Raw genomic sequence first — 24,310 nt, 5'->3', positions numbered from 1 at the left:
CATTGTATCATGGGCGTAAATCCTTACGTAATACCTATTGTTCAGGGGGGGGGATGAAGGAATAGATCATCCCCCCTGAACAATAGGTATTACGTAAGGATTTACGCCCGTGCATTAATTGTATGCGTGTTGCGCTTTGTAAAATCTAGCTGAATTCTCCAGACAGTTTAGCTTCAGCTAGATTATGTAAAATTCACTTTAAATAGACCTTATTGCCGATGTGGGATATAAAACAAATATTAACAACCTGTACTCGGGCAATGGATACAAACTATCATCGCCTCAGTGATCTCGGGGCTACCATCATCACTCGCGGTGCGGCTCGGGATGATAGTAGTCGTAGTCGATTAATATTTGCTTAATACTAATGGAGGTTTTATACCATGGATTATTAAGCTGGACCTAATATGAATTTAGGCCATGATATGTAGGACAATTACAATTACCTGGACAATATCCCCCAGCCAATTACCAGCGGAACAATTACCCCCCCCCCCCCCCCCAGCCCCCCCCCCCCCACCATGGAAAATAACCCCCTCTAAAAATTACCCCCCTGGCCATTCACCCCCCCCCCCCCCCCCACCCAAAAAACAAAAAAAAATAAAAAATGATGCTTTCATTAAAAGTTTTCTTTCTTTTTTTTGCCTAGATCTATTGTTATATAGCAGAATAGCTAGTTATAGCAAAATGATGTTTGTTTTTAACCTAAAAATTCATAAGCTCAATTACCCCGCCCCCCCCCCCCCCCCCCAAAAAAAAGTTTTGCTTTACTTTCTTATTTCTTCCTTTCTTTCTTCTTTCTTTCTTTCTCTCTTTATTTTCTTTCATTCTTTCTTTCTTTCTTCCCATCTTTTCGATATCCACGCCTAATAAATGCGATCGTTGCAATCGGATAGTAAGTACTTCCGCACTTGAGATATAGAGAGCTGACGACTCCTAGACGAGATTGTAGATAAAAATCCACATTTTATTGCCTGTTGAGGTTGAGAAAAACAATTTACTTGTTCGAAAATGGCAGATGCTGTTTGGGCAGCTCAAAATGGAGATGTTAGCAAGCTCCAAGAATTACAGGTAACTCGCCGAAAGCTGACGTTTTTGCACTCCCTTCTCACTGTTATAACCATGTCAAAATCATCATAACTGTCCCGTGTATTGAATTTTGTGTTGGTGGACTTTGACAAAAGGGCGTAACTATTTTCGTTAGCCAAATTCAAACTAGATTAGTCTAGACTAGCGTCTGTGTATGCGCAAGTAATATTTTACTTTAAATTGACAAACATTTTGTTATATATTCCTCTGAGGCTTAGTCAGGTATAGAACTCTAGGTAGTTCTATTGCCTAGACTATTGGGATCTAACTTAATGGCTAATGCTACCATTTCAAGGATTGTGATTCGTCACTCATGATCAGTGCTGAAACTGAAAGTGAAACAGACTTTTTAATCAATATTTTTTACTCCTTCTATAATGAGATTGTACTAGACCTATAAAAGGTTGGTCAAATCTGTCAGCTGTATTTATGCTGAAACTTTTGATCCCTTCATTCTGTGGATGCCCTTTCTGTTAACTTTTGGCTCAGCTCCATTCCAAAATATAATTGGAGCTAAGATGAGCAATGCCAATGTTAATCACTTCTTTTTCAGAGGAGGTGAATCAAAAATTTGAAAGTCGTTTCGTGGAGTTTCCAGATTTACACTACAGAATAGACATACATCTAGTCCTAGATCTACATTAGATTGATCTAGACACAAACGTAGAAAATTCTCTTACAAATTTTACATTACAATCAAATCAAATTTGTCTTGGACTATCTGAATACATCCTGAGTAATTTTAATTGTACCAAATAATTTGTAATTGTCTTGTTTTCATGTCCAGTTTGACGCGAATGAGAAAATCAAGGGGAGAACGTTACTTCATGTGGCAGCAGACTATGGCCAGGCAGAGGTCATTGAGTACTTAGTGGAACAAAAGCAGGCGGACATTAACGTAAGTATACAGTACTGAATCATCGTGAATGTATTCATCATCATCATCATCTATATGGGAGTGTAGGATATCCTGTAGGTCTCCTTGTCAGATCACTTGGTACATTAGTAAAGGTCTATAAATCAGTGCATGCGTGGATGTCAGACTATGTATTACAAAGTGTTTGTCTGACCCAAAAGAATCCAAGCTTTGTTTAAATGAATTGATGCTGGTAGCAGTTACTAGAGACACTGGTAAATTGTTTCAAGACTGGATGACCCGTTTTCTAAAAAATTTACTCCTGACATTCAATCGACAGCGAGTAGTGAGTAACTTCAATGAACAGAATCTTGCTCTGATACTGTGATTTCACAAAAAACATTCTGGATCAATTTTATCTATTCCATGAAATATCTTGAAACCCTGGATCATGTCCCCTCTTTCCCTTTGGTAATGTAAAGAGTAGAGATTTGGTCTTTCGCCGTAAGATAGGGTGCTTAAACCTGCTGAATATTGTCAAATATTTTCTGTGTAATTTGGATTTTAGTTTTTTAAAGACGTGTATCAGTCAGTTATGATTGTTAACTTGTGGGACCGACCATTAAGGTCAGTTTGTAGGCCAAGACAGACGGCTGACCGTTCATGTCACTAGACTATCTACTAGCTAGCTACGGTACAAATGATCCCCAAATATCCCCTTCTTTTACACATGGAAATGTCCCTTTGTGCATGCAAGAACAATCACTGCCAAAAATGATGGAGGTGCTTCATGAATACCTTTTGTTACCTTGTGTTCGTCTCTTCCGAAAGGTCCACTAGGAACTATAACTTCTCTTGAGAAGAAGAATTTTCAGTTGTGTATCAAAGAATGTGCTGTCAGGGAATAAATGAATATTACACAAATTTCACGAGTACGTATCAAGTATTCATTTCTCGAGTTTTTTCCAATTTCGATACTAATGACCGTTATCTGCCCACGCAAAGATTGTATCTGAAAACTGGCTTATGGCTTTCTTATGATAATCTTTTATATCTTGTTTCTTTTCTTTAACTACAGGCAATAGATAATAACAAACTCACAGTCTTGTTAACAGCTATCTACGGCAGTGAAGGGCAAGAACGGTTCAAAAACTGTATAAAGTACCTCATAAAGAAGGTAAGTCTTACATAGCAACAGTTTTCAGATTTATTATTATTCCATCTCAAAATGAATCTGCGCATTTGATTGGTAACATTGCGTATGATGTGATTTGGACGGGATGTAGAAATGTTCCACATGAAAGTCTTGATACAAGACTATTTTTGAGAACAAACATGACTTCTACTAACCCAAGATTAAATAGATATTTTCATGATTTTGTTGGTGTTCTATATATTTTGTTGAGAAAAGGAAACGGCCAGAAATAAGTCAATAACAGTGTTCGGCCTGTCTGAGAGTTGAACCCAGCACACTGAACAGGTCTCATACAAATTTGCAAAATTATAGCCTTTGAGGGTATTCGTTTGTCTGTATATATTCATCTTGTTTATTATGCAAAAGGAAAACATGCATAATCAAAACTGAATGATAATAGATACATAACAAGGGTGTATACATAGACAATTTCAATTGAAAGACAGAGATTGTACTGTTTTTTCAGCATAAATTAGCAATCTCTAACTTTTCATCATTCAAATTTTTCACTTTATTTTGAGCAAAATTGTACATGGTCTTTTATAAATACTTTGTAGCAACTGAAAAAGAAACATTGTTGCAGATTTCAATAAAAAAAAGCGATCGATGTTGTCTTTAAAGCCCTACTGTACTAGAAGCGCTGTTGCAAATCCCCTCTAGCTCCATCTCCGGTCAGCTGTAGCAGTATGGTCCTGAAACTCGCTGCTTCCTTAGCTGCGCTGTTGGTTCTCGCACTGAGTCCTTTGTCTACTAGATGGAAATTAGATATTGGGTTATACACTGTCGGCAAGTTGACCAGGAGATGACGCTGTGAAGTTAACAGTATGCTAGGGTAGAACTGCATCAGTGCAGTATTGTTTTTAAGGAAAAAATGAAGATTTTCTTTTCTTTTTGTTTGCTATGTAACTTTAAAGATAGTGTAGCTTGGCAAATACTGGTTAACACCATCTACGTCTTCTTTTGGACAACTGCACTTAAATGAATGGACTTGATTAACGTAGTCAGCGACTAAATCTCTACATGGTCAGCGTTTGCGAAACAGACCCAAGTTCTCCTCACGCTTCGGTTTCGCGTATGTTGCATGCACGTGATTGCTGCGGTCGCGTCGTCCGTAGTCGTATCATACCTGATTGGCCCTGAGTCGGGCCACGGGAAAGACACATAGTCTTGTCAGGCTACACTCGCTGTAAATGCTTTATGCAGGAATTATTGACGGTGATATCTTGTATTAAACTTGCTTGTCAATGCACTATACATTAATGGTTTTTTGATATTATTATTTTTATCATTTTCACATTCAGGGCGCTGACAAATCCGGCAATGCACCCAACGGCTCATCGTACATCGATTCCACAGACGATCCCGAAATCAAGAAGCTTCTCGCATGAGAATCAACCATCCAAAGACCCCCCTTCATGTTGTAGTCTCTTAGGCCCTTTTTGCGTCGACCAGGTAACATCTGTGAGTACACACGACGAGTGTGAGAATCTAGAAAAACACACTTTTTGTGTGATAAGTAGTAATTGCCTTTTAGCCCTGTACTACCCCTACAAGAGATTAGTATGTTTTGGAAAGTGATAAATGTCTCTTACGCCATTTTTTCTACGACAGGGTTCCATATGTAGGGACAGTGACATGCATTGTATTAAAGCCTTTTTGGCTCTAGCTTTTACGAATGCTGATTTATTTTTCCAATGTAATATACAGCCCCTGTACTCTTTATTTGTTATTCCTATGTTCCATTTATTGACTCGTATTAAGTGATAAAAAGGAGGTCTTAAATTAACACTGAGGGTAAAATATGCATACCCGGTACACAGGAAAAAAGAGATTTACTGAATTTACTTTTTTTCTCCTGCTTGTAAATGGCTCATGTAAGTGCTTTATAATGTGCACTTTTCAAAAAGAACTGCAATGTTTTTCTATAAACTGCATGTAGTCCTTGCTTTAATGTGGATATGTTAGATGTCAAAATGAGATGGCTATCTATTTGAATTTCAAAATCATGTTGCAAATTTATCTTCTGCATATTTACTTACCAAATTCATTATTATTAAATGTATTGTTACCGTAAAACAAATCATCGGCAGAGTTTATGTAAATTTATTGTATTTTCATATGTATTGAAAGAAAAATCATGTTGCTAATCCAATGTTTAATTTGCTTTCTAAATATTTTGCATGATTGTTTTCCTTTAGAAAAGAAAAATGTAAATGCAAGTTGCTTTTTTAATTTTGGAATTTAATCATGAAGTGTATGATTATGGATTAAAAGTTGAGTTTTAGATAAATGCTGGCGATTAGCAAAAAACCCCAAAGATGTCTGTTCATGTGAAATCATGTGTTTTGTATCGGCCTTTCTATGATGATATGTGAGGCATGTGGCCCATTTTTGTCTCATTTTTCGGATTCTATGCTATCATGTTTTTAATCATCAATTATCTGTCTCTCCCTCTTTCTCTCTATCCCTCTCTTACGTTGATACCCCCCCCCCCCCCACATTTGTAATGGTTTGGACAATCATTCAGTTAATTTTTGACATTATCGTCATCTTATTTTATTTTTTTCTCAAGCATGTGTCCTTCCATTCCCTTTTATATAATTATAACCTAATTTTCACCCGATTTATTAAATGCACTTTGCAAGATTGTAATTGATTATATCACTCAAGACTTTTCTATGTGTTAAACTTGGACATGCATGCACTTTGTACCTTAGTTAATGCCACATTTAGGATCATGCGCATATATGATTGTATTGGCATTGTAGGTTAGTATTTTTAATCATAATCTTATAGTTTATTCACTTGGGCAATATTTAGTTATTTCATCATGTACACATTATTGTTTAGTTTTTGTACTGCTTTCCTTTTTCATTTGAAAGTTAAAAAATGATTTCATCTCTAAAGAAAGATATTTTGGTTATGTTTATTTAGTGTCATATATGTAGTGTCTGCAAAAGTACAACTAATCATGATACATGTACTTGTAAATTTTATCTAAGAATATTTGATTTGTTAAGTGAAGGAGTAAGACAATTAATTCTAGCATTCAAAATCTCAATATTCAAGTCTCTTACAAAGCAAGAGGGGAACAGTAAGTCAATTAGTTTTAAGAATGAAAAAATATAGCTCATCAAAAAACAATGTACTGTACAGTATATGATGTAACTATGAAACTTTTTCAAGCCTGTAGCCCATCCGACGCATAGCTCAATCTAATTGAGAGTATTTCTACAATTTGTTTTACAAAATTTGGCAACATGCTTTTCTCTCACTGTCACTTCTCCGCTCTATTTAGAATCTTTCTTCCCAGTCAACTGCCATAATGCAATACACCTATGTACATGTAGGTGCTGGACTGTTGGTTATTATTGCCGAGTGGATTGGAGAATAATTTGAAACAAGTTTCTTTGTTTTTACCATCCCAAAGTTTGCATTGAAATTTGTGCTCAATGTCAGAGTACAAACAAATGCACCACTCACTTGTAAACCTATATACAACATGCAGGTTGGCAAAACTGACAAACATTTAGCATGAAGTCCAGATTGCATTTAAGAGCAAAGAATGTTAGCAGAGAAATACCTAAAGCTTACTGCCTCTTTATTGCCCAATAATTTCACATTTATTTCACACAAAGCGGCACAAAACACGTAGACATGATTACAAGTTGTCATATTTCATATTTAGAGAAAGCTGCAGTTGCCATGCTAATAATAAAGGCGATGTCATTTTGTAAACATCAACATATACCCCCTCTTGTGTATAAATTACTGTTCATATTATTATATTTGGTAATCATGGGATTCTGATTATGAAGAAGTAGGCGGCATGGTGTAGTCTTATTTTTATGCCCAGCAAGCAGTATGTTATGAATAAAGATTGTAATAAAACTTATCAAAATAAGGATTCTCATGTGTTTATTTACATTTGTACATGTGTACATTTGTATGTGTTTATGATATGTGTTTGGAGCTAGATGGGCATTAACTCATCATTTTACACATGATACAGTTGACAACTAAATTATAAATTTATACCCTTGCCAAGTTTTGTAATTTTTGAAGCATGCGAAAAATTGATTCATCCTGATTTATGTTTCTTGAGAATGCGACATATTAAAGCCTACTGTACGTCTAAAAGTATTCAACAAAGGCCCAAAATTCATCCAGTCCACCTTTTATTCTTGAGTTAAGAAAAATACAAAGGAGGAAAAAAGAAGGAAAAAAAAAGAAGGAAAGAAAAAGAAAGAAGAAAAAAAAGAAAAAAGAAAAGGAAAAAAAAAAAAAAGAAGAAGAAAAAAAAAAAAAAAAAAGAAAAAAGAAAAAGAAGAAAAAAAAAGAAAAAAAAGAAAAAAGAAGAAAAAAAAGAAAAAGAGAAAAAAAAGAAAAAATTTACCAGGGGGGTATGATTAATTTACTTCCATTTACATTAACTAGGTAATGTCCATTTGGCTCAAAACCCAATTCTTTTTTCTAATGATACAAAACAAGGCAATAATTATCCCATGACAAGAGAGAGATATATGGTTATTCAAAGTTGAGTTTTGGTATCACATTAAATAGTTTATATCTAGAGAGTTTAATTTTTGGTTCTTGCAAGGAGTCTAAGCATATTTCAACTTGTAGAAATGCTGGAAGGCCATTGACTCAATTCCTAACCAAATGATTACAAAAATACACGGATCGATTCAAGATAAAACATGATTTTAATATAACCTCCCTGGAGGAAATTCAACATCATAGTTCATTTTCAATATACAAATAAATTTCACTAGATTTAAAATCTAGTGAGCACAAAAATTGTGACAGAGAGGGCAAAACTGCACAGAAAATATTCTGCAATCAAGTAAAGAAAGTCCTGTCCCACCTTCTAAAACTCCTATCAGTCATGCATTTACGGTCCAGGGCCAATATTCAAGATCAATACTTGTGCTAGATATATTAAAATTTTATTCAGTTTTTGGCTTACGGTAAATAAAATACTGAGCCAAATTTGGTTTTCCTTTGAAGCTTGTGGCTAAGTATTTTACCTTCAGTTTAAAACAGCTCCCTAGCAGACAAAGGCCAATAATTGTTGAGGCCTTGATTTTAACTGGCATGTCCAAGTTTATGGTTTTTATACACTGTACGCAGTCATTATAAGCTGGGTACAATTATATCAGAACGTATTTAATGTGATTACTTCAATATCACACATTATTTTGGATTGACCACGTGAAGTCACATTTTTTGGCCATAAAGGTGGCCTGCTTTAATAAGTAAAATGCTTAGATGTTATATGAATTCACGGTATGACATTTTACTTCGCCAAGCTAAATGCTACAACAAAATCAATACTGGCTTAGTCTGCAAAATGAATTGAATATGGCCCCAGGACTTTTCAAGGAACCGTGAGACACCCTTCCAAGCACTGAAATGTTGCAAGAATTTGTTGAATGCTTCGTTGCTGTATCATCATTCTACCACCATGCACGTAAGATAATCCATCTTCAACATGGACTTAACATCAAATACAAACCTGGTATTCTTTTTTATTTACATGGGCTTAATACAGGAAAACCCCAATTTCTGTAGGCATCTGAGCATTTTGCTAAAGTACATTGTACAATGATTCTTGTTTCATTTTCAGACGATGCCAATACAAAGCCCAATTATCTTTCCTGAATTCAATGTGGGTATTATGTAAAAATGACATGATTAAGGCTAAAGAAAAACCTTGTCATGATTCAGTTTTCAAAATGTTATCAAACATGTACATCTTTACAAAAAGACATTCCTTCTCGCTGATTTGTTTTTGATGTAGGGGATCCATGTTGCTATGAGCTTCTAATATTTCTTTAACAAAGAGATATTGCAGTTTAAAAATAAATCTCCCAGTGAACTGTCTTGATGAGTAGACTCATGAACACACATAAACAGGGCATGGAACCGGAGCTCAAATTTTCACCTGAATGGTACACGTTCACACAAACTTCTTTCCCTCCCACTCCCTATTAATAATCTTTGATCCTCTGCAGACCACGTTTTCTCTAACAACCTTCAACTCCGGGCCCACATTCTACTAAAACCTAAACCTGATGCTGGATTACATGTGAGATTTTGTCCAAACTTGGGTGTAACAAAGGAAATTAGTCCGAGGTAAAATGTTTTCTTTGTTGAACGTTATCTTAGACCGAGGCTCTGGGTTATTTCAATTAGTAGAATACAGACCATAGTGTATTTTAGAGAGACAGTTGTGATAAGCGCGCTCAAAGGTCTCTTTAAGAACCTAAATTGAACAGTAACAATTAAATAAGGGGAACGATTCATGCACTATTTGAATACCGGGAACCTCAGACAAGAAAATTTGCAAATAAAGTGTTCCTTTGGTGAGTGACGATTTGAAGCTCATCTGCTACATTTCAGCAAAAAAACATGTCACATGACCTTCAGCAAGCATGCTCATTGGATGATGTCTGCCTATCATAAGAAGTTGACGCCAATGCCGAACTGTAAACCTTGGCAGATGCTGAAAACAAACAATAGAAATAAGGGAGAACAATGTGAAGAAGAAGAAAATAAAGAATAAATAGAGAATGTGATAGTAAAATCATAATTGCTTGCCCAAGTACCGGTACAAAAGTCACTTGCAAAATATCAGAAAGAATATTATCATCATCATCCTCATCATCATCATCATCCTCATCAACATCATCATCATCATCATCATCATCATCATCATCATCATCATCATCATCACCACCACCATCATCATCATCATCATCTCCATCATCATCATCATCATCACCATAATCATCATCATCATCATTACTACCACCACCACCACCACCACCACCATCATCACCATCATCATCTCCATCATCATCATCATCATCACCATCATCATCATTATCATCATCACCATCATCATCATCATCATCATCATCATCATCCTCATCCTCCTCCTCCTCCTCCTCCTCCTCCTCCTCCTCCTCCTCCTCATCATCATCATTATCATCATCACCATCATTATCATCATCACCATCACCATCATCATCATCATCATCATCACCACCATCATCATCATCATCATCATCATCATCATCATCATCATCATCATCATCATCATCATCATCATCATCATCATCATCATCATCATCATCATCCCCACCATCATCATCATCATCCCCACCATCATCATCGTCATCATCGTCATCATCGTCATCATCATCATCATTACTATTATCATAATGACTTTGCTTTTAACCCTGTCCTGGCTGCCTGAAATATCTTACCTATCGGTTGCTTGAGCTGCTTGTGGCATGCAGTAATTGAGCTCAAACCTGGCGATGGACCCGATCCTTAGGACCAGACCCGCTCCGTAGCTCCACCTGAAGTTCTGCCTCAGCTTCTGCAGATGATCCTCCCACGCAAACATATTATCTGTCATTCAAAAAGAAAACATTTATTAATTCATTTATATTTTTCTTGTAGATAAGTCACAAAAGTAACAGCAATAACGATAACAACATATCCTAAGAATACACAGCACTGAATGATATTATTACTGTGGTTTTAGCTGTGCTACTATGAAATAGCGCTAAAGTTTTAAAGGAATTCCTTCCTACACGGTACCCATTAACAGGCAAGAAATGGTTAACCCTTGGTCCCAACAGAGTGAAATTAATTCTTGCACCATCCCAGGGCTGATTTGGAAGGGTCAACACACTTTTTCCGGTTTGAGAGAATACACCGACAAACAATGGTATGATAACCCCTGCGGGTAACGTTGTTGGGGAAAACTCGCCCTTGGTATTTTTTTTCTTCTAAAATCTCCCATGCTTGGTTTTAGCACGAAAGGTGAGAATCCTGCCAGAGTCTGACACTCCCAACGGCAACAACTACTACTACTGCCACCACCACCACCACCACCAACACCCCCACCACCACTACCACTACTACTAATACTACCACTAATACCACTACTACCACCACTACCACCACTACAATCACTACCACCACTACTACCACCACTACCACCACTACTACTACTATAACAACAATAACAGCAAGCTTACTTGTATCTAATGTGGTAAGGTTGCCTGCATTGACAAAGAAATGAGTTCTGAAGACATCGCCAAAGCCGCCCCGCCCTGCCTTGATGAACGGTAGAGGGGTGTAGAGATGAAGGGCTCCTGCCCAAAAGGCTTCCCCACCCTGGTAGTCACCTGATAGAGAAAGAAACGAAAGAAAGAAAGGGAAAAAAAAGGTGTGAATACTATGGAGTGGAAACAAGAGGATGGATGGGAGAGGTAAAAGGAGATGCCTCGCCCTGCCTTGATGAATGTGAGAGGGGTGTAGAGATGGTGGGCTCCGTCCAGATTTCCCAGCCCTGATACAGAAAAAAGAAACAACAACAACAAAATTAAAGGGTGAGTAATATAGAGTAAGAAAGATAAGTAAGAGATAATAATATGAATAATAATAAAATGAAATATAGTTCAAATATTCCCCATACCTTGTGTGTGAGGACCGAGTCCATGTATGTTGAAACCTCTGACAGTTGTAGGCCCTCCCACGAAGAAGCGATCATTAAGGCGTACCTCTGTGTCCGAAATCCCCTTCATGACCCCACCCTGGAGACTACCTGATAGTACCTGTTAAAGGAAAGAAAGAAAAAAAAGAAAAATATAATAATCCATTCGTTTTGCTTGTTTACCGTTACTGTTTATCTTAACTATCTTAACTTAGGGCGGCTAAACACATACATAATCATTCATTCATTGGTTTATTCATTTAATTTCTATAAAATTACAGTAAATACACATATTTCTAAATGGCAATGTCATATATGTGTCATGTCTACTACACAACACCTGGAAAATCTGCTCATGCTTATAATGGAAAAGGAATGTAAAATTAGGACAATGCATTTCCATTCTTGAAAGAATAACAATGTATTTTGAAACATTTCACTTGTGACTTGACCCCATTCTGCACATTCCATGGTCACATAATCATTACAGATGGGGCATTATTGTGAAGGGGAATAAACATGCTCTATAAAGATACCAACATCAAATATGACAATATACTAACAAGAGAGATATCAAAGCTAAAACTTGAATTGCAGAACTTTTTTTTAGAGGGGTTGATATTCGGTAGTCATTATACTTACACAGTTCCAGAAGAGCGATTTGTTGACTTGGAGTTGGATTTGTTCTTTCCAGAACTTGACGTCCCCTCCCGTGTATCCGGCCACCTCTTGGGACAGCTTCAGGAGGTAGCCCTCCGAAGGGTAAATCCTCTCATCTCGCGTGTCTCTGGTGAGTGTGTGCTGCATAGGGATGCAAATGAGAACGGGTATCAATCTCAACTGGAAGAATCTGAATGGTATACTACCTTTAATTTCTTTAATTGTGCGATGATTTAGAGCGGTACTGAACAGATATTTCGGCCCTAACGTACTATCTCATGGTCAACTTGACACAAGCGCGTAACCTAATACCTAATTCCCATCTAGCAGATAGAGGACTCGATGTGAAAACCAACAGCACAGCTATATAGGGAAGCTGCGAGTTACGTGACCATACTGCTACACCTGACCCGAGATGGCGCTACATTTTGTGATAGTGCTTCTAGTACAGTATGGATTTAAGACAGTTTAAAAAAAAGAATTAAACACACTGTTAAATAAAACTGCAAAAGAGTACATGCTTTACACTTCAGCATCTTTATACACAAATAAAAGTGAGTACATATTAGAGATTTTTGTCATTTGTCATTGAAAAAGGCTCTGTGAAATGCCCCCCCCCCCCCCCCCCCCCCCCCCCCCCCCTGGAGTCAGAACATTGCTTTCCTACCTTTAGAGATGATTTCAAGGAGTGGCCAGATTGCTCTCTGGTAGCGAAGGAAGCGGTTCTTGTCAGGCAAGATAGCTCCCTCCATACACCCTCCCACTGCAACTCAGACATACCTACAAAGCTTGGGAACTAGGAGGAGAGGGAGAAGGAAGAGGATAGGAAGAAGAAGAAGACAAAGTAGGAGAAGAAAGAGAAGGAGGAGAAGAAGGAGGAAAAGGAGGAGGATGGGAAGGGGAAGAAGAAGACAAAGTAGAAGACAAAAGAGGAGGATGAGAAGAAGAAGGAGGAAAAAGAGGAGGATGGGAAGACGAAGTAGAAGAAAGAGGAAAAGGAGGAGAAGAAAAAGAAGAGGAGGAAGAGGAAGAGGAATAAATAATAAGACGGAATAGAAAATGGAAAACAAGTAGAAAAAAAGACAAGACGAATGAAAAGGAGAAGGTGAAGGAGGAGGAAAGAAGACAAATATTCATGACAATCATTCTAATTATAACAATGATAATTAATAGCTAATTATAAAGCGCACTTATCTAATAACTTACTCAAGGAGCTATACAAAACAAAATACACAAATCTCTCTCTAGAAGATCACAATTTTCAGGAGTGGTCTCAATGCTCTCTAGTAGTAAAAGAAGCAATTCTGGCCCATACATTCGCCTGCTGCAAATTGGACATACCTAAAGCACTAGGGAACTAGGTGAAGAGTTTGATGATATAAAAACAATGAACATGTTTGATAATCACTTAAACAGTCACCATCTGTGTCAAAAGCTACTTACTATAAGTTTACTATAAGTATGTGGTCAAAACAAAAGTATCTTTTATAACATTTATATGTCAAAATAACTGAATATAAATCTTCGTTTTTGTCTGCCCAAGTAAATACTTACAGTAAAGTCTAGAGTGACACCTCGGCCCGTTTCACGGTAAGAGCTGGGGGCATAATCGGCTGAAGACTTGAACACCGAACCTCTTAACCTATTTGGTAAGATTTAGAAGAAATAAAATGATTGGAAAACCCACACATTTTCTATATTTTGACTACACTTTCCATGCTCACCAACATTCATTTTCTATCTTCACAGTTAAATATATCCATTTCCTCATCCAGTTTTAAGGAAAAAATCTATAAGAAGAGCTTTATATGTGGCAGTTACTCTTAAAGTATCTTATTTATTACTTTGATATATAGGAATATTTAATCAGAGCACATACCAGTCTCGAAACCTTACCGTTTCTTTCAAGTCCTTTCAAAAATAAATTTACAGTATATCTGCTCAACGTGGATATTTACAGGACTTCTAACATATTGCACACTTTCCCATTAAAAAAAGGTAATGAATCATACATGACCACGTTTGACCAATCATTTGATTAGGATCTAGGAGTGAGTCATACAATTTAATATATCTCTCACGCTGCTTACCTCTTATCAAATTCTTGTCCGATGGGTTTAACCAGCATCACATTAAAACCTGATGAGTGTTTGGTTCCTCTGGAGTACTCTGCAACTAAACTCTCAGCTCGGCCAAACGTATTAGGCAACTTAGCCCCAAGGACCTAGAGAAATACGTTTGGAAGTGATGAAAAAGTAAGTATTTAGTGACCGAGAATGACAGAAAAAGACAGCAAGAAAGACCAAGGCCCCATTTCACAAATCGTCGGCCTTATGCCAAAAGGGCCTTAACCCGATTTTGGGGGTTATTGAGTTATTAACATCACCTTGTAGATTTCATCATTCTCTTGAAAATGATGTGCTTCACTTGTTGAAATTCGATTTATTTACGAAGATAATTATGAATTTCAAAAGGGCCTTAACGCGTATCTCATCTTTTTCCTTACGCCAAAAGGGCCTTAACCTACACGGCAAATCTTTTATCAATGACAGATTATTTCGTAATTTTCATTAAATTCAATAAATATCAGTAGAAACACCATTAAAAACATGATTAGTCTAGAATAGACACAATGTACTTAAAATAATCACTGAAAGTATATGTCATGAATTTAGATCATGAAATCTGAGTGAGATTTAAATTAGGTATGGATGCATGAAATGCGACCGACTCGTTGAAATACGCAGATGTCAACGTATGGGACTGTGATGAAAAATAAACAACGAAAAAGGTGTTCTAAATGTACGATCTCTAAAAAATAACTTTACCGAAAGCTGTATTAAATAAAAATATTCAGATATCAAAAATACTTTATAAAACATTTTAATTAACCAGTTTTATCAGTTTTCGTGATCCAATAGCCGTAGGAGGGCCTTTCTGGCAAACCAAAGGTGTTGCGAAACAAGAAAATTTCCTTATGCCAGAAGGGCGCTAACTATGCGCACGTACTATGCGCGCCCCTTTGGCATAACGACGCGTAGGTTACGCCCCTTTTTGGCACAATGCCGAGTAGGTTACGGCCCTTCTGGCATAAATACGCTGCATTCAAGCCTTATGCCAAAAAGGCCCTAACATGTTTTTTGCACATAGCATGTACAATTCTGAATATTTTATAACACATTTGAAACATTTCATGTAAAACTTAATAACTTAACATATTTATCGAAATTGGCTTCAAAAACAAAAAAACGACCACAAACTTTTGATTATTAAAGAGGCCAAAACCTTTAAACGCGATTATCTCGGAATGGCCAAAAGCAGTTAAGGCCCTTTTGGCATAAGGCCGACGAAATGACAGTTTTTGTTATAACTTAGTGAAATCCTTGCTTCTTATTGGTTATCAGCAGATTTGTCACTGATTTGTGTCATTTGTCATTGAAAAAAGGGCTTTGTGAAATGGGTTCCATGAGAGAAAATTCATAGAGACACATGAAGACAGACATAGTTACAATAGTGATAACTATTTTCTATGTCATGCTTTACCAGTTACAACGGAACTGACCAAAGTGCTTGTATATACAGTGTTATTACCCTGGTCACTGGATCCAATTATGATCTAAAGTAGATTTGACTGTATATCACCCCCCACCCCCCTAGGAGTTTATAAACTGGACATGGTCAATTTCTGTATTAGTTTTGCCGCGTCATATCTGAACAAGCCTTTACTCAACGATCTTTAGAATAATCTGGAAATATTGTTGTTGTTGTTGTGGTTTATTGGCGTTTATCATTCAGAAGTGAATATTTACAGTCAATTTCTGTATTAGTCTCTTACCAGACTGCCTTCAATTTCTGTATTAGTTTCTTACCAGACTGCCTTCATTATTTCCCACTGCAGTATGGGCGCTGCCTGTCAATCGTCGAGTCTCCTTCACGTTGAAGGTTACGTCTAAGCCTTTGGCACTGGAACCGTCTCCTGTTAGGGTTCAGAAAATAATGAGAAAATATTGCGGGGTCAATGACACAAAGCATAACTCAATTTTGGCCATTTTGAGAAAAAGTCAGGCCTTAAATTTCAACATTTTTAGGGCAAGGCCACTTTTCTGTAGGGCACATTCCTATATTACAGCACCAATGGGAAGAATTGGAAACGGCACAAAAAATCTCCAAGGCCAATGAGAGGGGCATTGAGGCCAATCAAAGGGCCATCCAAGGCCATGGCCTTGGTGGCCTTGGATTAATTTAAGCCCTGAAAAGTGGTTCATGTGTCACTGAGCACTTAGGCCTTAAGGAGTTAAGTCTATGTTTCACTAGCCATTGACTTCACTGGAGTGTTGGGTGGAGCTTTTTGTTGTTGGTGTTTCCTGGAAGGCCCACATTTTTCTGAACATTTTGATATCAAATACTCATTTTGGTAAAATATGGAGTTACGTCTTTGTGTCATTAAACCCTTGATGTATTCACAGCAGGGTTTAAACATGTGACAGAAAGAGCCATGATACTGAAGATGAGTGGTGCGAAACTGTCCGATAGAAAGAACACAAAGGAGCTCACGGAAAGGTTGGGTCTGGAAGAAACGCTGGTGGAAGTGGTACGGAGAAGTGGATTGAGATGGATCAGTCATGGGCTAACAGGAGTACATCTTACAGGAGCATATACTTTACAGTCCTCTGCCCCATTTCACAAAAATTGTCATCAGTGACAAATGACAGTTTTTGTTATAACTTAGTGAAATCCTTGCTTCTTATTGGCTATCAGCAGATTTGTCACTGATTTGTGTCATTTGTCATTGAGAAAAGGCTTTTTGAAACAGGTCCCTGGATTGGAAATGCATTTAGCAAACAGGTCATCCAGTCTTGGAATAGTTTACCAGGGGGCCGTTTCTCGAAACCGTCATAACTACAAGATCAACGACATCTCGCCACTGTCACACAACTTGTCAGCTAAGTGTTTCACGAAGCCGTCTTTGCCAAGATCTTTTTAATTGCTGTAAAGCGCCATCACAAGTCAGTTTGTTGCCATTCCATGGGCCGCGAAATGGACGATTAGTTTCACTATCATCTTGAGAAAAATATAGATGAGTTCGGTACGTAATTCTCTGGGATGCGAAATGCAAATGTACAAAAGTGAGAATACAAATTATACAGATACTTTAAAAAGCTTAATATAAACATTAAATCACAAATCATTAAACTATAACATATAAATAAGAGAGGTAAGAATGTTACACACCGTTTTCCATAGTTGATCCATAGTCTTTTCTTAGGATACCGTCATACCTTTGGGGCCTATGTGCATTATTTTTCCCTCTCTATTTACTTCTTCCAAATTATATTTTCAATATCAAATCAATTATATAACAAGTATTTATGAGACTCTAGAATAAAAAATGGCTGAGAAAAGACATTTTGCCTAAAATTCCTCGTCACAATAAACAAAAAAGTACGTATTGATAAACTATCACATTACGGTATCCTTCAACTAACTTTTGATTCGTCTGTCGAAAAAAAACACTCACCGGTTTTTCTTCAATTTAAGAATCTTTACAGAAATATGCAAATCGTTTGATGATCTACATTTGATAATGACACTATTTATTATTTATTATTTATTTTAGGAGAATTTATATGTATATATTTCTTTTTGAACAATTTTAGCCCCAAAACTTGTTTTGGGTTATTCGTGATAAATCAAATGGATCGTGACAAAGACTATGTTCTTGAGCTGCTAGTATCGCGATATATCGATATCATGTCTGTCATGGCTTTGTGAAACGGTTTATCCGCTTCATGATATCTCCGTAGGTCGCCGACAAAGATATGACTGTCATGGAGTTGGTTTCGAGAAACGGCCCCCAGTGTCTCTAGAAAATGCTTCCAGCATCAACTCATTTAAACACAGCTTTAATTCTTTTTGGTCAGACAAACACTTTGTTATAGCATAGTATGACATTCATGCACTGATTTAAAGACCTTTACTAATGTACCAAGTGATCTGACTGGGAGACCTACAGGATATCCTACAATCCTGTATAGATGATGATTGTCATCATTTTACTGTACCTTTGCTTGTATCGATGAAGACACCAACAGACTTGAAGACCCCGAGACCTTCCAGTTTGACCTTTGCCTCTCCTGTCCTCTGGATGACCTCTTTGAAGGTCTTGGCCTGAAGGACATCTTTCATGTGACGTATCACAAGGTCATCTTTGGTTCGACCTAAGCCATCTATGTGGACATGCTCAACTTTGACCTTGGAAAAATTTAAAAAAAATAAGATTGCAAAAATTAACATTTTTTTCACAGGCAAAAATAGTTTTAAGAATATAATTCAATTCTGTTTTAACCTTTCTTCCTACCATACAGATATTATGGTACAAAAGAAAGAGGATGTCATAGACTGAAATTAAAATTATTAAACTTTTTGTATTATATTCCCGGACAGGCATGCATTAATGTATGCAAATCTGTTAATTTAAATTTTTGAAATTATTTGCACTTAATTGTCTTTGTGAACAGTATTTCTGACACTATTGATTGAAAAGGTTTTATTATGATTGCACTTCGCAGCCAAATGGCTGAATTATGTACAATTTACCTTGGCAATAATACACACAAATGTGGTTTGAGAAACGGATCAACTTTGATTCTAAGAAGGCAAAAACAGACAAAAGGTAAAAGATAGAGAAAAGGGTAAAAGTGGATTCGAGTCAATAAATTTGAATTTGAATTTGGAGGGCTATGCACTAGCAACTGCTATTGATGTGGTTAAAACAATAAGGGGCTAAATATTGTACTGGTTTCACATGCATCATAGCCAGCGTAAGGCTCTGGCGAGGCACATGAAGAAGAAGATATGTGAATGTTATTGGATCAAGAGATGATTATTAAATGCGTCTCAACTACAAATTAAATCTTACTGGATTATTTCCATCAAAGACATGTTTGTGTAAGGCTGGGTCCTCCTCATCCAGCGTAGGTCTCTCCTCGGATGTAATTTCCTGTCCAGAAAAAAAAAAAATATGTCAGATTAATCAAATGTTTGGGTAACATTATTTATTAATGTTACAGTCATTATCATCAGGAACAGGAAAAGGTGAAAGGTAAGCAAAGTGCAATCACTCTGGTATCAAATTTTCACTTTTTTTTGTTAATTCTTGACTGATTTCTAAGTGCTTTGTTTGAATAGAAAGAAGAGTCCACTAGACTACTCGGAGCACTAGCGAACTCGAAAAGTAGTTTGCACGGTTCGTCAGGTGCAGGAATGGCCTTTCATATGCATTTGATTTAGATTTTTATTTACAACCATCTTTACGAAGGGGCAAGGCTAGGTGCTATCAATATCACATTTCACATTATCTCCGAGCTATTAGCTACGAATGTGCTCTTACTGTGTCAGATCACGATGCAGTGCATGGCCACTCCGAAGGAGGGCGCGTCACACTACATGGTTATCAACAAGTGGGACAGTGCAATAAGATAGTCTGGGAAAGTTGGTTCTTTTTCACGGTATTAAAAATGTCTTTTTAATCAAAATCATACCAAATTAGCAATCAGGGTTTCATAATCATAATTTCATACCAAAATACAAATCAATTATCTTACCTTTGCGTGAATTTGCCCCATTTTCGCGGTTTGTCCAGCTCCCAATCTAGAGGTGTAGTGGTAATCCAGACGTTACTAATTATATTTGAGGAGCGTCCACATTTAAACAAAAAAGTTGTAATCGACTTCCTGAGATATACCGTACATGCAGCAAATTTGTTATTGCATTTTTATCCAATTTCCATAAATTAAAATTTCTAACCCACTGTTTGGATTTACAAATTAAAGAAAAGTTTTAAACTGTTCGAATTCTAGCCGGGATTGGATATGGAGTATCTAACATAGTCTAGGCCTATGCCGCCTATCACTTTTTCGTTCTTCCTTTCTTAAGTGTGTGTGTGTGTTGGGGGGGGGGGGGGGGGGGGGGTCGGAGGGGTGCAGGGTGGCTAGTTTGCATAACCTTTATTTTCAGTCGTTGAGCAAAAAAAAAGTGGCTGCACAATCCTTAAGCTGCAATCTGTCTTAACAACCAGCAACTCACAAATCTATTACCAGGATCTATATTATTCCAGTTATGGCTTCAGCTTAACTATATACACTTCAGGTGAACTTCCTTCTGATGAATTTGTTCACTTACACCAGGGAGATAAGAGTTTCTCCCTGCTTACACAAACACGCATTCATTCCCTTTTTTTTTAAATCGGAAATTGCTCAAAGTTTCAGTAGATCTAATATGTTTCTTTAATTTTCTGCTTTTTATCAGTTCCCCCGGAAATAAATATTTGATATAAAATATAAACCGAGTATAAACAAAACCTTATTCTCTTAAAGATGATATGGAATTGGCATCATACCCAAGGGGGAGGGGGGGGGGGGGGGCTGGAAATCTCAAAATTTGGCCGACCGATATTTCGTTCAGTGAGGGGGGGGGGGGGGGGGAGGTCACTTTAATTATTTGTTTTAATTGGAGGGGGGGGGGGGTCATCAAAAATCATACACATAAAAAAAAGGTGTCCACTTGCTGAGTATAGGCCAATTATTATTTCATAGCAGGTGAAAGTAAAACCTTGTATTACTAGACAGGCTCTTGACAAAACGTGTTTATTTGAATTCAGTACATATACTTAAAGCCTTTGAATGTGCCCCTTTTCCCCGGAAAGGGCCCTTTTTGGTTGGTGTTCTCCCCCCCCCCCACTTTGAATGACGCTCCGCGGCCCTTGCCTGCTAAAAACCCCTGAGTTTCAAGGGGGCTGTGCCCCCTGGACCCCACGCCAGTGGCGTACCTGGGGTACTCCGTCAGGGGGGGGGGGGGGCAAGCTACCGAAACAAACAAAAAAGGCGATGCTAATTTTCACTTCTGGCGAGCGAGCGAGCAAAATAAAATCTTTAAGTAACGTTTGGTATATAAACTGGTATTGTGGCAAGTTGGGGTGGGAACATTCACTTGTTAGCGACGTTAATTTCATTTTTTTGCAAACGTAGTGAGCAAGAAAAAAAATCACTTCTTTTTTAATAATTGCCACTTAAACTTGGTTCAATTGTCCCATGCAGGGCGCGGGAACAATATTGTGTTTAGGGTGATTTTATACCCATTTTAGCTAGCGAGCGAAAATACATCTTTCTCTCAATTAATTGCTATATAAAATTTGTTTCATTGTTGCAGGTAGGGGGCGGGCACAATCGTGTTTAAGGCAATGTCAATCCCATTTTGGTAGGCAGGCAACCCCCTACATTTCTCTTTTTAATGATATTGTAGCAGGTTAGTGGTGGGCACATAATTCCACGAGCTAGCGAGCGTAACGAGCGGAAAAAAAAAATCACTCCTCTTTTATAGGGAAAATATGGTACATAAAACTTGGGTTCATTGTTCCATGCCAGGGACGTGATTATTAAAAGCGGTGTTATTTCTATTTTGGCGAGCGAGCGTAGCGAGCGAGCAAAAAAAATCACTTCTCTTTTATAGGGAAAATATGGTATATAAACTTGGGTTCATTGTTCCATGTCAAGGACGTGATTATTAAAAGCGGTGTTATTTCTATTTTGGCGAGCGAGCAAAATTTTTGTAATGATAATTGGTTCATAAATTTCAGATTTTTTGTTGCAGGGCAGGGCTTACACAATCATGTCTAAGGTGATGTTAATTCCGTTTTGGCGAGCACGAGCACACCAAACTTCTTTGAATAACGTTTGGTACATAATTATTACCTGGTTGTTGCAGGTTGGGGCGGGCATGTTAGCGGTGTCAATTCCATTTTGGCGAGCGAGCATAGCGAGCAAGCAAAAAAAATAATTCTCTTTTAATAGAAATTAATAAATAAACTTGATTTTATTGGTGCAGGTCGGGATGGACGCAATCGCGTTTAACGCGATTCAATTCCTTTTTGGCGAGAGGGCGAAAAAACTCTTCCATTTTTAATGATATTGTTGCAGGTCAAGGGTGGGCATAATTGTTTCCAAAGCAATGTCTATTCATTTTATTCGCGAGCGAGTGTAGCGAGTGAGAAAAATGAATTAGTCTCTGTTAGTAACATTTGGTACATATATTGTGTGTTATTGTTGCCATGGTTGCAGGTCGGGGCCCGTCGGGGCAGGCACAATTGTATTCTAGGCAATACTAATCCTTTTCTTTTTTCAGGGGGACGAGCAAGTGAAAACATTTAATACAAAATAGGCTAGCAAGCAGTTCGCGCCAGCGAAGAGTTTCAAATTTGTTATATCACTTATATTTCCTATTTTCATTTGTTTTAATTTTTCAGGGCCGTATGCGGAATATTTTTCTGGTGGGGGAGGGGGAAAGATGCGTCAAAAGTTTTCGAAGAATCTCAAAAGCAAAAGGAGTGAAGGGAGTTCGAGCGACCGAACTGGTCATGAGGGTACTTTTGCATTTTCAAAAGTAGAATTGAAGGATTTGGTATAGGCCTACAATACATTTTCAGGAAAAAAAACTGTACGTTTTCAAAATATCTGGGGTCAACTGCCCCCCCCCCCCCTGGTGCGTACGGCCATGGTCTTTTTTAAAAAATTTCCCCATTTTTATTCCTTTCCTTTTCTTTTCCCTTTTTCTTCCTTTTCTCTTCTTCTTCTTTTTTCTTTCCTTTTTTTCCTTTTTTCTCTTTCTTTCCTTTTTTCTTTTTTCCCCTGGAGCCCGTCAGGGGGGCACTCTGCCCCCCTGCCCCCCCCATAGGTACGCCAGTGCCCCACGCCAATTTACGCTCCGTTCATTTTGCTCTACCTGATCGTAAATACTTTAAAGGGATCGTTTAACAATGTTAAATCTGAGATACACGGCCCTACGTGTTATCAGTGTCTGTGATATGGTGTAATATTGAAGCCCTAAAAAAATTGCGCTTCAAAATGATCAAGAAGTGCCTCAAAAAAGTAAAAATCTTTGAGTGACCGGTTTTACCATACTCGTTTTCCCCAAAAGACTGTAGTGTTATGAAAACCGTCAGGCGAACAGTTTTCAAAATGTGTAATTCCAATCATGAATATCTTGATAATCAGACAGGCGATTGGCTTGTAAAAGTCATGGGGTTCCTGACTGACCTAAAGGTTTATAATTATCATTGCATCATGAGCTAAATCCAGAATTTTGTTTCAGAATCTGAGACAAAGTTACCGGATCCCTTTAAACGTTCCGCGGGGCCTGATGTAAGGTGATAAAGCTGTTGAATTAAACTGAAGCCCGACGCCAGTGATTGCTGTCGGCCCATGTTGTTGTCGTTGTTGTTGTTGTTGTTGTTGTTGTTGTTTATAGGCGTTTTTTTCATTCAGAAGTGAATATTTACGCCTCTTCTCTTAGGATTTGTATTCCTTTAAAATAAGATTGACTTTTTTTATATAAATAGGTTTGAATAAAATGGATTTTTAAAGGTTAATATTTTTTGTTTAATAATGAAGAATTCAGTTGTTGGCGAGCAAAAGGACTATCGGCCATATAGGACGCCAAAGGACAAGGTACGGAGAGCCGGAGGGGGTGTAGGGTGGCTAGTTTGCAAACATTTTTTTTCAGTTTTTGTGCAAAAAAAAGTGGCTGCACAATCCATAAGCTGCAATCTGTCTTGTTTGACACAGCCAGCAACTCACAAATCTCGTATTTATTACCGGGATCTATTATTACAGTTATGGCTTCAACTTAACTATATTATACACTTCAAGTGAACTCCCTTCTGATGAATCTGTCCACTTACACAAACACGCATTCATTCCCTTTTTTTAAATCGGAAATTGCTCAAAGTTTCAGTAATTTGTTTCTTTAATTTTCTGCTTTTTATCAATTCCCCCAGAAATAATTATTTGATATAAAATATAAACCGAGTGTAAACAAAAACGAATTCTCTTAAAGATGATATGGAATTGGCATCATACCCAAGGGGGGGGGGGGGGAGAAACGCATTTTTTTTTTTGGGGGGGGCCCTGGAAATTTCAATATTTAAAGCCTTTGTATGTGC

At 37.5% G+C, this 24,310-nt stretch overlaps 2 protein-coding genes across 2 annotated transcripts; one reads left to right on the top strand and one right to left on the bottom strand.

The window, feature by feature from the left end:
- The first annotated feature begins 888 nt into the window (after window positions 1–888).
- Window positions 889–7,047, top strand: LOC587422 (myotrophin). The gene is made up of 4 exons (XM_787149.5): window positions 889–1,071; window positions 1,877–1,987; window positions 3,024–3,122; window positions 4,442–7,047. Exons 1-4 carry the CDS (start codon window positions 1,012–1,014, stop codon window positions 4,526–4,528), a joined length of 357 nt encoding a protein of 118 aa, XP_792242.1. The 5' UTR covers window positions 889–1,011; the 3' UTR covers window positions 4,529–7,047.
- Window positions 7,048–7,827: 780 nt separating this feature from the next.
- LOC584580 (sorting and assembly machinery component 50 homolog B) lies at window positions 7,828–20,050 on the bottom strand. Its single transcript, XM_030989513.1, has 12 exons — window positions 19,920–20,050; window positions 19,235–19,315; window positions 18,378–18,567; window positions 16,185–16,291; window positions 14,406–14,539; window positions 13,870–13,957; window positions 12,983–13,111; window positions 12,298–12,456; window positions 11,638–11,776; window positions 11,198–11,347; window positions 10,415–10,562; window positions 7,828–9,648 (listed from the first exon to the last, which is right to left on the bottom strand). Exons 1-12 carry the CDS (start codon window positions 19,938–19,940, stop codon window positions 9,603–9,605), a joined length of 1,392 nt encoding a protein of 463 aa, XP_030845373.1. The 5' UTR covers window positions 19,941–20,050; the 3' UTR covers window positions 7,828–9,602.
- Between the last annotated feature and the right edge of the window lie 4,260 nt (window positions 20,051–24,310).

The sequence above is a fragment of the Strongylocentrotus purpuratus genome, unplaced genomic scaffold, assembly GCF_000002235.5.
Source record: "Strongylocentrotus purpuratus isolate Spur 01 unplaced genomic scaffold, Spur_5.0 spur5_scaffold_18, whole genome shotgun sequence".
NCBI classification, from domain to species: Eukaryota; Metazoa; Echinodermata; class Echinoidea; order Camarodonta; family Strongylocentrotidae; genus Strongylocentrotus; species Strongylocentrotus purpuratus.
The sequence above is the reverse complement of the archived record's forward strand: the minus strand, read 5'-3'. Positions and strand labels throughout refer to the sequence as shown.